We start from the raw sequence: 15,934 nt of genomic DNA, 5'->3' as shown, positions 1-15,934 counted from the left end.
ACGTAGAGACAGCATTGGGTGAATGTCAGTGTGGATTCAGAAAAAGATCAACAATTGACCAGATTTTTATTATTAAACAGATAATGGAAAAACAGTGGGAGTATAATAGAGATATATGGCAGGTTTTTGTAAACTTTAAACAAGCATATGATAACATCCATAGAACATCAGTGTGGAATATTATGAAGGAATTTGATATACCAGAAAAGCTTATAAACTTGGTAAGAGTATGCTACAGGAATAGTAAGAGTTGTGTCCAGGTGGGAAGGAAAAAGATGGAGTGTTTCAAAATTAAAACAAGTTTGAGTAAGGGATGTCTTCTATCTCCAATGTTGTTTCATATAATTTTAGAGAAAATAATGCAGATTATCAAGGAAGTTGAGGGTGGGGTCATCTTGGGAGATACAAATGCCAAAGTCCTTGCATTTGCTGATGATGTTGATTTCATAGATACAGATTTATAAAATATAGAATGTTTGTATACACTATTCAAAGAAACCGCTGCCAAAATGGGACTAGAGATCAGTTAAAGTAAAGCCAAAATGATGAGATTGTGAAGAAACAGTCAACAAGAACAGCTACAACATAATATAGTAGATATCAAGGAGAGTGTGAGGAAATTTAAATATTTGTTAAGTACTGATGTTTTTCACATCCAGAAATGAGATGGAGAGAGAGGTTCTTGCTAGAGATAATTTACAACACCATTATCAGGCCAGTAGTACGTAAATGGTTTTGAGACCTGGACTCTGACTAAACGTCAAGAACAGAGGGTACTGGTTTTTTAAAACAGCATTTTGTGTAGAATAACAAGTCCCATTTCTGATATAAATGAAGGTGTTTGGAGAAGAAGACACAACGGAGAAATAAGAGATTTAACCAGACATCCACTAATAACTGGCTGTATGTGATCACATAGGACACGTTGGGCAGGACATGCGGCTAGAATGGAAGAGGGCAGAATGCCTGAAGGTGGTTATGGATGGAACAACAGAAGGGAGAAGACCAGTGAGTTGACTGAGGATGAGATGGAAAAATAATGGTTGATTGCAGTAGGATTGGTTTCCTGACCATTTCTCCATGTTGGACAATCCCAAGATGTTTTCTGCATGTAAGAATTTGCTTTATCAACCACATCCAGTCTAAGAAGCCTTGATATGTCGCTGCTTCATGGCTGGAGACTGTGTATCCATTTCAGAGCTAGAGGATTTTCAAAGGAAGCCAAAATCACAAAACCCACCAGAGCTTCAACTCTCAACTCTACTAAGCCAAAAGGACCCATTTCTGTAGTTAGTTCGGTATACTGACATCAATCTAGTCTGATCCATTATATCTTTGATTGAATATTTTGTACTTTTCCCCTGACAACATAAGAAATTATCAGTTTTGTCTTTCAAGGCTTGTAGAGCAACCCTTTCACAAGTCTTTGAGTTTGTGAACTAGACCTGGGTTCTGCAGTGGAACTTATAAGATGTTCCTAGCCTAAGCCTCCAAAAGATGATTTTTATTTCATTTTGAAGAGTCTTACTAAGAACTATGCAAGCCATCACATGCTGGACCTCACACTGAAGTTTTTCCTGACATTTGCATCTTCGATGTGTCCAAAATTAATTTTTTCTTGAAGAGTCAGGCAGCCTCTATGTTGGTTTGGCATTCTCATCTGACTTCACTGCAAATACCCAAACTCCAAGCAGGCAAGACTGTTCCACAGCAACTTCATCTTCCCTTCCCTTGTTTTATTCATTTCATAAGAATGAAGAAAACCTTCGTCTCTGTTCAGTGAGACCCATTCATCATTCCCTGAGGAGAGCCAGAGGTTCCATAGGAACATACTCCGGTTGTTTCTCTCTACAGGTCACCACAGAATAAAAACATAGTGAAGAACAAACTATCCTACTGGCAAAGGCAGGTCACCCTAAGGACTTGCAACAGTGTGGCAGGAGGCGAAGCAATGCTGGAAAGAGTTCTTTTCTAGTCTATGAGATCAGAGCCCTCTCTACTTTATGAGCTGATAGACACGAATTAAATGTAGTTTCTATCTTAAATACTGGTACCTAGCAGTCCAGTTGACCTTTGCAAAGTTTCAACAAATGAATTTTACTCACATATGATTTGATAATTACTGGTTACAACAGGAAGTTGTGATGGGAAAAGTTTTACCTTCTCATCCATTCATTATTAGGCATCCTAGCATTGCAGAACGTCTGAATTTCCAAAGCCTTGGGCCCTGACCTATACCAATCCTTAAGTGCTCCTCTGTATTCTGCAGGTCTTGATCATCGCCCTTGGGCAATCAGCATCTGGTATGAGTTGCACTAGAAGCAAGAACCCCTGCTTGCATACGGTCAACGTAATTAACAGCAACAGCATTCAGTAACTCATGGGCACATATGGATGATAGAGTAGCCATGAAAATGAATTTTTATGAAACAAAACTGGTTTCTTCTCATAAACCAGTCATTCACTTAGGAAGTTCTCTCCTTTCAGCCCTGTTGATCTTGCAGCCTTATTTCCAGACAATACAAAAATTAGGCAGGTAACTGAATAGTTTGAGACTTCTAGTGGCACATGCCCTGTAGTAGTACTAATCTTCGTCTGTCTGTTAGACAAAAGATTGCAGTGTCCAGAGAAATTAAAGGATCGCGAATGTAGGCACATATGAATGATCAGTGTGTATGAAATATGTAAATAAAAAAAATAATTTTTTAATTTGACGTTAGTATTTTGATGTCATGCAGATATGTTAATATCTTCAGATTTTATCTGGATCTTCATCAGAGATTCGTATAGCGCTTGAAATTCAGTATGGTTCATGTGTTAATATGCGCTAACGAATAAACCAGTGGTTTTATCGAGTGGAACCCCAACAGGTTGCAAAATTTAAGCCACTTTTAAAATGTGGGAGTCTTGTTTTTTATTAATGTTTATTTGCTAGTTGAGTGTGAGCAGTGTACTAAATTTTCTTTTCTTTATTAATGACTTCATTGTTTTATGAGATAGCCATGTGAACATATACTTAGCCTTTGAGTAGAGAGGTTGCAAGGAACCAAATCTTTCTAAAAACATCATTGCAACTTAAGATAAACAAAAAGGGAATTGAGACTTTGCTTACTTTTTGTATGGTAGAGGTATACGCTCATTGTTCTCATGTGAGAACGTTGTAAATGTAATGCTTGGGACAAATGCACTTAGTCTGCAAACAATTTATAAAAACCTCGCTAATGATCATCTCAGGAATAAGAAAATATCATCAAGGTGTTTGACCAACATCAAGTTTTGTAGTTTTAGAATACTGGGTATGCTTCAAAATATTTCTTGTAAAGATTTGCTAAATATACAGGTTTACTATATATACACTTATATTTTGCGTGAAAAATACTTTTCATCATATGAGTTTGCTAACTTTATTCTTCTCTTTGATTTAGTGTCCCTGTAGTCAGCATTAATCACTAGCTTAGAACCTTATTGATCCCAAAGTAAATTGAGGTTGTAGGCACACTGGATAGAGGGTTTTAACAAATAGTCACCAAAAGGTGAGTACACTACATTTTGTTTTTTATACTTTCAACATATAGAAATTGAAAACAAATGATAGTAGAAAATATTTGTTAACATTTCTAGTTACAGGATTTGAAAAAGGTATTTTTGTTTACAAAACAGCCTGTGATCTAAAACGTGATAACTTGGAATGATAATGTCGGGTATTGTCAATAACAGTTAACTTTTGTAGACACCACTTTACATTTCATGGTATATGCAAAATATCATGGCTTTAAAGAGTCTTCTAAAGTTTGCAGAAGAAAGAGGAAACCTAGAAAGAGAAAAGATTATTTGTTTTCACAAACAAATACTGTACTTTCATACCTTGCTTGGAAGATGACTTTGTGCTCTTATGAATCACAGACCTCTTATTTTTACATATGCCATATTACCTGGGAAGCAGACAAACTGCGTTGAATAGCTGCTTAAGCTGGCAAAGTGATGGTAATAATCAGCAAAACCTAACATTAGGGAAAGTCCCGTCTTTTTCACTCCCGACTCTAACTTTAATTCATGAAGATATGAAAGTGGAGGCTAGTACCTATCTGATTACATTTAATCAGCTTTGCACCCGAACGGTTTATCATTATTGATCTTGAAGATGCGTTGTACACTTGTGTCAACATTGTTGTAAGGTTATGTAAGGTTTCGTCAAAATGGAGCGTGTGTTTTTTTTTATTTTTGAAATATATGTGAAATAGAGTGTAACCCATGTCATAAGGACGACAAGTACAGAGAAATTCCTCAACAGTTGATTCTTTTTGTAGACGGGGATATCCCTTAACATCAAAAGTCCATTATCAAAGAAATCATAACTTAAACTTTAAAATGTTTTTGTACAGTATTTGCGAAATATTTCAATTAATGCTGCTAGGAAACTACTCCTAGGTATTGTTTCTTAAGTCCTATGCCTTCAGAGTTGATGATACTAATGTCACATGTTTTAATGTTTATTCTGGTATTAATTGAACATTGCTCTTGTCTCGATGTCAGCCTCCTTCTGGGATATTGATCTTCCATACTAGACTTCCTTTTTTTCTCCCAGTTTTGCTGCCTTCCTTAATCTGTTTTTATAACAGGGAGCTAGCACTAGTATCCATGACACTTGTGCCTGAGGAATGAGTATGAGCAACTCTTTTCATAACACCAAGAGGCCTTTCACTTCCTATGAGTTCTCTCTGTGGATCAGCCTTCGTTGCTGTATTTTTAATGCTGGTAGTCATAAGTTTCCTAGGGAATATGGAAATGCCTTAAAAGGACATGTACCATGAATTCAAGTAGATTGGTTTTCGCGTATGATAAAGTTCATCTGTATTTTTTTTCGTTTGATTTTTTGTTTTCTCTATTTTCATCAAAGACTATTTTATACTGCGGGTGCCTTCTTTGTAAGGCAACTAAATTTTTAGGGTTGTTCCATTTGATGTTCTATAAGTTCGGTTAGTGATGATGGTGATGGAGACGCTTTAACAAACATAAGTAGCGAAACCTACATTCAAAATAAAAGATTTTTGAATCAGTAATAAAGACATTTTGTCAATAAGTTCTTTGTCCAAGAGTGCATGACAAAGATCTAGGTTCCTGGAAGGGAGGATTGTATAACATTACCTCCTGTCCTTCATGTTCTTCTGGCTTTCTAAATGGGGATACAAGCCTGTTAATGCTCCCTAAGACCAACTTTTTTTTCTAATCGTAGGACGTGATCTTCAAGTCCTACAAGTCAGTTTCTGCATAAGATTTATATTCTCGCGCCTCTCCATGTGCAGTGACAAAGCTGTTATCAATTTCCTCTTTTCCTGGATTCAGAAACTGATAGATTAAACACATTTAGACTATGAAATGTTTTTAGGTTTAAAGGGCAGGTTGGTACTCTCAATTATAACCAGAACATCCTTCAATCAAAAGTCCTGTGAAATGTCTGTCTTCCTTCTTCAAAGACTACTTCTTCACGACTCCAAGAAAGAAAAATCAAAGAGATGGTTTATTCATGATTTTTAGTTCTGTTTTTCTTTTGCTGTAGCTCAAGGTTCAACATGATTATTAATAGCCAACTAAAGCAAGTTCTAATGAAGAGATACAGGTCAGTCTTCGGAGTAAAAGACATGCAATATAACACTTCATTGTGCCAACGCTTCAAGTTTCCTGGGGCTCTTGTCTAGGGAATCCTGTTTATAGGTACGTCTTGTCATGTCAACAGCTTCAACGTAAATTTTGTAATTGGTGAAACCAGTTGCATTTGGTGCTTGTATTTTGATACACACTAGTGAAAAATTCACGGAAAAATAAGATTTTCTATAAGATTTCCTCATGACTGGTAATGAATTTACTTTCCTAAGTGAAAAAAAAATTCGGAATTTGGCAGTGTGTATTGTGCATTAGAAGTAGAACAAGTTCCCGAAATATTCATCCAGGAGAAAAGAAATTTAGAAATACATCAGGAAGACCAGGCAGTGAACATTTGAAGATGTGGATCTCTGAAATGAGACAAGGTGAAGTGTTCAAAGAACTATTTCAATACAAAATGAACACTACAAATAGCGCGCCAAAGACTCATTTGCACTCGTGAACAAACTCACTTTCTTTCAACAGGAAAAGCAAGTTACAAGTTCTTTCATGCGTAAAATGTAAAAGCATATAAATCGCCTAATGTTATTAGCCTTCTTTGTTATAGTGAAATGAGAATAGTTCTACAAGAAAACACTTGCTTTGTTCGATGGAAATTTTGTTTCCTTACTTACGTTGCTATTATAGGGAGTTCATAACATTTAACATTTAGTCAGTGTGTTTTTTTTAATTTCTTTTTGTTTTGGTAGCTGAAAAATTAAACTTATACATGCCTTCCGTCGAATGACTAGGACCCAAATGCTGTAAAGATTTTACTGTAGGATAAAAATTGTACTTGACTTAGAATATTTTCTAGATTTGAATACTAAGACATATTTCCTATATGTTTAAATTTTATGGTGTGGGTATTTCGTTCAAGGCAACACTTTATAGTTGGGGCACAGTCTTTCTTTCGTGAATCTTCACTGGGAAGTTTGCTGATTGTCAGAGTAAATGATAGCAAAGTGAAACGATGTATTTGTACATAGGAAAGTATGTCGAGATATGGTAATAAATGGAAATGCTTAATGTGAAGTGAATTTTGTATGTATGTATCTGCATGGAATTGTAAGAAGAAAGACAAGAAATGTCCCCAGTTCAAATGATGGCTTTATAAATTTATTGCAAATGTAAATATTTTGTTGGAACAAAGTTTGTCAATGAGTGTATGCCTTTAAACTGCCAAAAAGGAATTACCATCAGCAGAGGTTTCCTTCATTATTTGTACTGCATTACAGTACAACTCATCTTTAGTTACAAATAACAGATATGGTTAGAATTAGATCTTACAAAATTTTATTATAGATAATAAGCTTTTGGATAGAGGACATCCCATGAAAAGGGCATAGTGTATATGATTACTTTACTTTCAGTGAAGAGAATGGGATTTGTATAAGCAATGCAATATTAAGATGTTAAGAGTTAGCAGTGAAAGACTCTAATGTATGGCCACATGTTTTGCTCCTACGTCTACCAACTGCGCAGATAGTTTATTGAATGACTTGCCATCCGTGAAATCATGTTTTCAGTTCAAACATAGCGACTGATTTACGGATACAATTCGAATGATAAAGAGTTACATGGTTAAATATTACTGTATTTCGTTTGTTGTAAAATACTACAGTGTAACCAAATCATTGGTAAGCATAATTCGTAAGGATTTCGAATGTAAATTATTATTGATAAAAGATTTGCAGTTGTATCCTAAGAACAATGTAAATAACGTATATAAAAGGTGTCAAGTAAACTCTTTCTTGTACAGAGGAGAAAAGGACCTTTCAGACGTCAAATTTCTGATGAAGAGAGTTAAGCAGCTTTATCCTGTTGTAATGCTGGTCCCATAGTTTACTTGACACTGCAGTTTTTCCTCTACACAGTTATTAACTAGTATTAACTAGACCTAGTCTGGGTCCTTGTTAGGGCCACACAGTATAACTTTTGGGGTGTGGAATAATTTGAATGGTAATATATTGTTATATTCTTGGTGTGCAGAAAGACATTTCTTTTGTTTTTCACGAGAACGTTTGAGTGGAAGGTCTTAATGTTCATAAGAATTTCAGGTACCAGTTTCATCCTTAGTTGTATTCATTATGTTTTAGTGTGATTTACACTCTAGAACTTCAAAAGTCTGTTACCCTGTAGGATACTCAACATTTCTTTCGTGTGTTTCAGAGTATAGAAATACATTTATGCACATATAAGAAGCGGTTTAATCACATTTTTTTTTTTACAATTCACATTTGTTGTGTTTTTACCTAAATTTTGTGGTAATGATAGTCATACCTATTATTATTATTATTATTATTATTATTATTATTATTATTATTATTATTATAGCAGGGTCATCTGTCATCATCATCCTCATCGTCCTTATCGTCAACATTACTGATGTGTCATTACATTCCATCAGCCATTGAAATACAGTGCTTACCCCATTCTTAACTTGTGACCCACCGATGCTAATGCTCTAACCTCAATACACCCTTACTTATTTCACTTCTCTTTCTTATGGTATCCTTAATTTAAGTGCATCATGACATGGAAAGTTTTCTCCAAACTACCTTCACAAAATCTGCATCTTCTTGTCTGTACAACTGATAAGAAATTTAATGGAAAAAAAATATATTGATATACAATGTTCAATTAATTCTTTATTGTTATATACAATCTTGCCTTGTAGCATTTACAAGCTGTCCTGATTTCTTTCTTTTTTTTTTTCTTCAGTATTTTTTATAGTAGATGTAGCAATTGCATACAAACAATTAGTGTAGAAAGTATTTTATATGTAAAATAGCTCATAAGAATTTGTTTTCGGTTAAGTAATTCCTGTACAAACCAGTATTTACAGTTGTGATCACTTTTGTCATCATGGCAACTTGCTTCAGTGCTGGAAAAAAAATATCCCATTTTGGATGCTTAATCAATTTCATTATATACAATATATAGAAAGTAAGGTATATTAATCTCAAAATAGTAATCGTTCATAGCATAAACAGCACACAATATATAAGTTTGTGTACCTTCACAAACAAATCTATCATACGTGCATACATATGCATATGTGCTTAAAAATTCAGCATATATGGTATAATACATATATACTGTGATTGTTTATTAAGCGTATGAATATGTGTGCGTATATGCTTTAACGCGATTAATCAAGGGATTTTTCTAATTTGTTGTTTATCTTTTTCAAGAATTTTTTCAAGGACCGTTGGAATATTTTTGACTTCATTACGGTGATTGGCTCCATCATCGATTCCTTGGTAGTGGAATTTGGGGTAAGTATCCTCATGTTTCTGATTTATATAAGAAGATTTTCTCATTAATTAATGTCACGGACTTTCTTTAATGATAGGTGTTGTCCACTTCCATGTTTTAGCTACCACTTATAACTACTATGCGTGTAGTAATTTCAAGTTATTTTTCAGTGTTCGTGGAGTTAGTATTTATATAGTCAAAATAGGAAATACTCGTTTGGGAATTCATAAGACCTGTACAGCAAATTTATGTATAAACATTTTGTAGTCCTAAAGGGAATTTTGTTGATATATCCAATTGTAAAGCTATAGAAAATGAGCAAATATTTTGTTATCATGGAAAAGTATGAAAATGACTTGAAATATGTTCCATATCATAAATTCAACCGTGGGTTATGTATTTGGTTTTAACGGAAATCAAATTAAAATCATGAGAGAATTGGATTGTCGTTTTTTGAAAGGAAAAGTGAGTGGTAAGTTTTTAAGAGGAAACTGAATATCCCAGGTCCCACAAGCCTGACATCCTGTGTGATCTTGATCACAAATCGAGAGCATCATGTGTACTAGCCTACATATATGCTCAAGAAAGAAACATATGGTAAAGACGTGTCAGCCTTAGAATAATTGAGAACGTTAGGAATATCTAAATCTGAGAAAATAAAGAAATGTAACTTTGAATCCCTTAACAGCATACATTGGTCATTCTTCAAAGGATAAGCATTTGAGCCCTGGCATGCCCTCAGAGAGCCCCATAAGGAGCAAAAACCATTCCATATTAGTAAAACTATACTGGCCTTCGTTTGGTTTATTCAGATTTGTATAAAGAAACAATTCAGATATATACTGTAGATGCAATCTAGATTTAATTCTCATGGTCTTGGTTAAAGTGGTTGATGTTGGAACTCCTTGAAAACACTTGTCATTGAAACCCTAACATATTCTGTGGGATGAAGAATCTATGTAGTTCTTTAGAAAGAATAAAATTCTTAACAGTATGAAGAGCTGAGACACAGGTTGATGAATTGTGCCAAGAACACCGTCTCTGAGGACTCAAAGTCCTACTTTTGGTACGAGGTCTTCCAGTTTCCTTGGGTAACCAATTGTTCATTAGTCTAAACACTAAAACTTGGATTCATTATAAAAAAAATCAGTCCAGTTCTTTGGTCAAATGGATAATGGAGCCAATTAAAATTTCCATTGCACTTAACGACAAACGTGTTGGCAAAGTTGCTTTGTTGTGGACAGGTTAGGTCAGTAGATGATTACAAATCTGTCTCGACAGAAGGTATGGTGCTCTACTCTTTAGCAGTCATAGTTTACCTTACTACAACAGGAGGTGACTCTGCCAATAATAGGGCACTAAATAACCTGGTTATAAATTGTTTTATTAACAAGACACTCATTCCTCCATGTTAAAATAACTTCTGACCACCTCTTACGTGCGCATACATGCAGATCACATCATGTACCTCCATCCCAGAGAGCAGTCGACATTTCAGTTAATTCCGCAGTGAATATTCGCCCTTTCCACCTGCATAAAAAGAAAATGTTGAAGGAAGGACATAAGAATACTCTTTACTCCTGACAGCAACTGGATAGTTGGGACAGCCAATCCACTCAGAAATGCTGACAATGTTTTCTGGCCAGCTATGGCATGGATTTACCCTCCCCATCATATATTTTCTATAAGTCCCCTCTTTATTGATAGATTAGCAGAACTGGAATGTCTGGTAGGAAGAAATCAAACTGGTTCTCTTCATGCCAATGCACGAATTTCAGTTTCCCATCAAAATCCAGGTATTCAGAGGTGAAAAGTCCAACTCTTTGTTGCCGGAACCAAGGTTTCCTTCATCTGGACTGTTTAAAACCAGGAGCCCTTGCTCTCTCTTTCAAGATTTAAGTCCTTCAGCAATGAACTAGTCAACTGACTGATAGTATATAGTGTTGCCGTCAACGAAAAAGGGTTTCTCCAGATGGAGAAACTCTTGTCAATTGATAGCAACACTATATAGTATTTAATTCATTAAAAAGAGACTAATGTATTAACTCTAAAAGCCGTGGTCACTGTCTTGGTTCGTTAAAATCTGATCTTCTTGTACTGTATGTACTCGGTGAGGGAAACTTCTCTCTGGGAAGTATTCCATTTAAAAAACAAAATACCGAAAACCAATGGCCCTAGGAAAAGATGAATATTTGTTGAAGTGACCTGCGTTTGACGTGTAGTAGACAACGATGTGATCAGAACACACGTGGTATAAGGCCCAAAACTGGAAGCTCTTAAGAAGTCAGGGAATATTCCTAGTACAGGAAGACCGTTGTGAGACTACAGAACAAGGAATTTGAAGGGGATAGTTTTTGAAAAATATGGTGATATATCAATTTCCATGAAATTATTCCTGAGCTACATTGATCTTACATATTAGGAAAATCAAAACAACTGAACTAAACTACTATTAAGAATTAATATATAATGTTCCCTTGTCCCCGTAAATTCTTTAGAACCTAGATCCGCACAGATAATGAAAAATGTGGAAATGGAAGCCCAAGTTGACTTGATAAACTGTATTAATCTTACAAGTGATACTAAAGACAATTGTAGGCATTAATTTGAAACAGCAGTCATTGAAGCCTAAAAGAGTATGTGTCATTTATTTAATATTTAGTAAAGGAAATTGTTTACTAATGCCAATCTTCGATTGAGTATTTCTGAATGGACAAATTAATCGGGAGTATCAACATGGCCAAGAATGGGCAGAGGCCCGCATCATCTTATTCTACCAAGGATAGCTAGTTACGATAACGCGATCGACAGAGAAACCTAATCATAACAGAAATAACTAGTAGAGTAAAACATACCAGAAAAACTTCTGTTCAAGAACAAAAAAACAAAATAGAATCTAACCCTTACAAAAACCAAAATTCAGAGAACAGAGGAAAATACTGGTTGTCCGTTGTTCAACAGCCAAAGGGTGAAAGCTCATGTTTCTCAGAGAGTGGTTTGATGTTCGTTGTGACAGTTGATAACTTTGCTGACATGATTGACGGCTAAGCGGACGCCTCTTCGCTGTTGTTTAAGCCTTTGGTTCGGGCATTGTTGAAATGGTTCAGAGAAGGCATTTCTGTGTCCATATGCTTATCCAGTGAACTGACCACGCACCACACTAGAATCCTATGTTTCTGAGGTAGCGTCATAACTCATCGCAATATCAATGCACATACAAGTACGTTTACAGTTACCAGAACTTCTCTCTCTCTCTCTCTCTCTCTCTCTCTCTCTCTCTCTCTCTCTCTCTCTCTCTCTCTTGTCATTTGGCTAAAACAGTCCTACAAAAGAAGAAACCAGAAAACTAAAACGAAAGAATAAATGCACAGGACTCGCTTGTATGTAATTATGTTATGAGTATTGATGTCGCTTTTTTTTTTTTTTTTTTAGCTGGTGCGATGTTGTCCAGGCTGTTATGGAATCAAATGCACTTTCCTAACAACAGCTTCCATATGTGCTGATTTCCTTAAAGTTTAGCACTTTTTTTTTTATCTTTGATTGATGGTTTTGGAAAGCCAAAATTTTCCATTAGAGTCGAGAGGGAGGGTTCTTTGTGAACAAGTATTAATTGATAGTTGACTAGAAATCACAGCATTTATCTGACGGCAAAAGCTCTTTCTTTAATATACAAATGTGAAATTAGGGAGGCCTGTCTAAGACCATTTTAATTATATTTCAATAAGTAAAATTCCAAGGAAACCACAACAAAAGAACACTTGGTCAAGTACTCATGAACCGAAGATTTTAAAAACACAAAAAAATAAAAAATGTTGATGTTTGTCCTAGGTCAGTTGAATTTTTTTGCATAGCTTTAGTGCTGCACACTATTAGCTTTTTTAGGTCCCAAATGTTGGTCATCTTATTTTCGTATATATCTGAATAGACGATAATGACTGAACATAAAAGTTGAGTTGATCCTTTAAACACTGATAGCTTAGTTTAGCAAAATTAGGAAATTGATCACTTATAGTATGTTACTCAAAATTACTTAAACCTAAAATTACCTAGAATTGAAGTGTTGATTTGCGAACTGTGCAATAACAGTAAGACATCTGCCCCTTTAGGTTTTTAAAACTGAACTGTAATGTTAAAATTTCTGAGGACTACCTTTTGGAAAGTATTGAAGCTTATGCCCGAAATCTGTGACTGAAATCATAACGATTGTTCAGCCCTTGCAGAAACGAATGTCGAAAACTTTCTTGTTTTTGATAATAAATTGGTGAATTTTCCAAAGTGGTCGTTTGCTTTTACGCAGTAACTTATGAACAAGTATATGAAATATTCAAACAAGGTTGTCTTATTTATTTAATTTATACTTAATGTTGAAACATGAGAACAAGTTTCCTTTACAGCCCAGGCATTATGAATGTATTATAGGCAATAATATACATGACCAACTGGATTTGACCTAGTTGAATATCACAGGTGTAAAAAAATCAACTGTATTACAGTGATTTCAGAGCAGCTGCAGTATCAAATTATTTTTAAGTAACTGTTAATGAAACTGCAACATGTCTACATTTACACAGTTTCTGTTTGGTTGAAACAAATTTGGTCATTCTTTGTAGCAGTGTCTCATTTATTTTAAGTTCATTATTGTTTTGGACAGAAAGGATTCATTTAAATCTAACGTTTTAGTATAGTTCAGTGAAACATGGTCATTTTCTTGGAACATCCTAGTGCATAAAAAATGTTTTATTTTTTATTGAACAGGATGAAGCACCACTGCCATATATCTTAAAATTTCAAAAAAAAAAAAATCAGTACACTCGTTTCACTGTATCAGTTTTTCACGACAGAACACTGTCTGACTTTTGTACTCCTTGGTCCTTTGACGAGATTGGAACCACTTCGACAGTTTAGAGCTGAGAACCAGAAGGGTTTTATGCAGTGTTGGTACATCGTTGTTCTAGTTATGATATAGTCTTCTTCTCAGCTTAGACCCGTTTCTATACGGGGTCGCTAGAACAGTAGTCTTAGTGTTAGGAATTAGCTTCGGATGGTTTGATTAGTTGAAAACGTGTAAACACCTGATACAAAACATTTCATTTGTTTTGCTTGTAGTGTTTGTAGCCTCACAGAAGTAGTACATATCATGCAAATACTGTCGTGAATAATTTAAATAGATATTTTGATTACTTAAAATAATTTTTAAGTAGATAGTCTTTAGATCTATTTGTTAAGTCTGTACAATTTGCATTTCTTTTAAAAGAAGAAAAACTGCAATCTTGTGTTAGCAATTACTCTGAATTTTCTTTTCACTAAGACAACTACCACTTTAGTTATTCGTTTGAACTCAGCTCTTGTGTTTTGTGGAGGGACTTTTAAAACAAACTCGAACGCATTGTGAAGCAGTTGAACCATTTCAAGTACTGAGTAGTACGTCGGCCACTTACAGTTTATCTTTATTTTATAATATCCCTTCAAACTGGTTTATGATGTTTGTAAAACTAAGAAATTTGACTTTAGAATTTATTTTAATACCTTCAGGCGAGAATGAAAAAATGGGCATAGTAATATTTCTACAAAACTGTATCTTCCAGAACTCTCGCATTGGGAACGTAAAAGATGTTTTCTTGCTTTTCTTGCAGAAAGATCATATTTTTGAACTCTTGTGTTTCAGACAAGTAAATATTAGTATTTTGATCACGAAGTGAGAATAACAACAGCAAGTGTATGATAGATTTCCCTTTAAACACATTATCTGTTTATTGAATTACTCAGTTTATCCGAAATCCAATTTCTAGAAGTTCAGAGCAAGCCTATTTAATTTTTCGCTGATGATGTAGTTTGAAACATTTAAATGGTTTAATTGTAGTGCCTGATCCCATGCTTTGTTGTTAAGATAGTGATTTGAACCGAAGAAGTTTAGCTCATTTTCACGTTGCCCTAAAAACATCTCCGTTTAAGAATATTGAGAACGGATTTCAAAAGGTGGGCGTCCTTGTGAACTGTAAGAAATTTTTTTATTAGTGTAACTGAAGAGTAATTGCTAATGAAGGTTTCTGTTTCTCCTCTGTAAATTATTGAAACTTATGGCAATAGTGCTCATTTAAATGATGAAGTTTTAGTTGTTTTAGAGACAAGTAATCATTGGGTCAGTACTGATCACTCTTCTATAAGATTTACAACAGGACTATTTTGCTCTATATAAATAATGGAAAATTTTCTTAGATTATACATCTAGCCTTTCCTAAAAAAAAAAAAGGAAAAGAAACCTTTTCTTCTGCCAATATTGTAATAATAGATGTTAATTGTTTTACCATATCGCTAGCAATTATTATTTTCTATCTTTAATTTGTTTTTCAGCAAAGGTGACTAAATCCAAGTTTGGTTCCTCTGAAATGTCAGTGATTATTTTCAGTTTGAAGCACTAGTTTGGCTTTGCATTTGCTCAGGTATGATGAGCAAATGTATTTGCAATCCTACTGCTGCCGTAGAATTCCTAGCCCAGGCTTTAATTACAAAACTTTTCAAGTCTTGGATGATTTCCTGAGCAAGGGGTCTTTATAGTTGCAGTTCGACGAAAATTATTAAGGCATCCCTTACCCATGAAGAGATAGAAATGTCTCATAACAACACACTTAAATGAAGCATTTTCAACTTGACAAAGTGATTTTGAGCTTTTCTTTCTTGGCACAGTTGGCAGGATACAGAGGGTGATTTCCTTCATCAGCTGAGATATGTAAGAGTTGAAGTCTTTTGACAGGTTGAGGGCCTCCTTTATAAACTAGACTGTCCCTCAGGAGAGATTTGATCCTAGTCTCATCCTCATGCGAAAGGAACTTGACTATTCCTCAGGAGAGATTCGATCTTAGTCTCCTCGTCATGCTAAAGGAACTAGACTGTCCCTCAGGAGACATTTGATCTTAGTCTCCTCCTCATGCTAAAGGAACTGGACTGTCCCTCAGGAGAGATTTGATCTTAGTCTCATCCTCATGAGAAAGGAACTAGGTTATTCCTCAGGAGAGATTTGATCTTAGTCTCCTCC

At 35.0% G+C, this 15,934-nt stretch overlaps 1 protein-coding gene across 1 annotated transcript in view; it reads left to right on the top strand.

The window, feature by feature from the left end:
• LOC136833754 (voltage-dependent calcium channel type A subunit alpha-1-like) overlaps nt 1–15,934 on the top strand; it is a 1,031,224-nt gene that overhangs the window by 929,115 nt on the left and 86,175 nt on the right. The window contains 1 exon segment of the mRNA XM_067095975.1: nt 8,838–8,921. Within this exon segment, the coding sequence (XP_066952076.1) occupies nt 8,838–8,921 (84 nt within the window).

This window comes from Macrobrachium rosenbergii, chromosome 52, assembly GCF_040412425.1.
Source record: "Macrobrachium rosenbergii isolate ZJJX-2024 chromosome 52, ASM4041242v1, whole genome shotgun sequence".
Lineage (NCBI taxonomy): Eukaryota > Metazoa > Arthropoda > Malacostraca > Decapoda > Palaemonidae > Macrobrachium > Macrobrachium rosenbergii.
The sequence above is the reverse complement of the archived record's forward strand: the minus strand, read 5'-3'. Positions and strand labels throughout refer to the sequence as shown.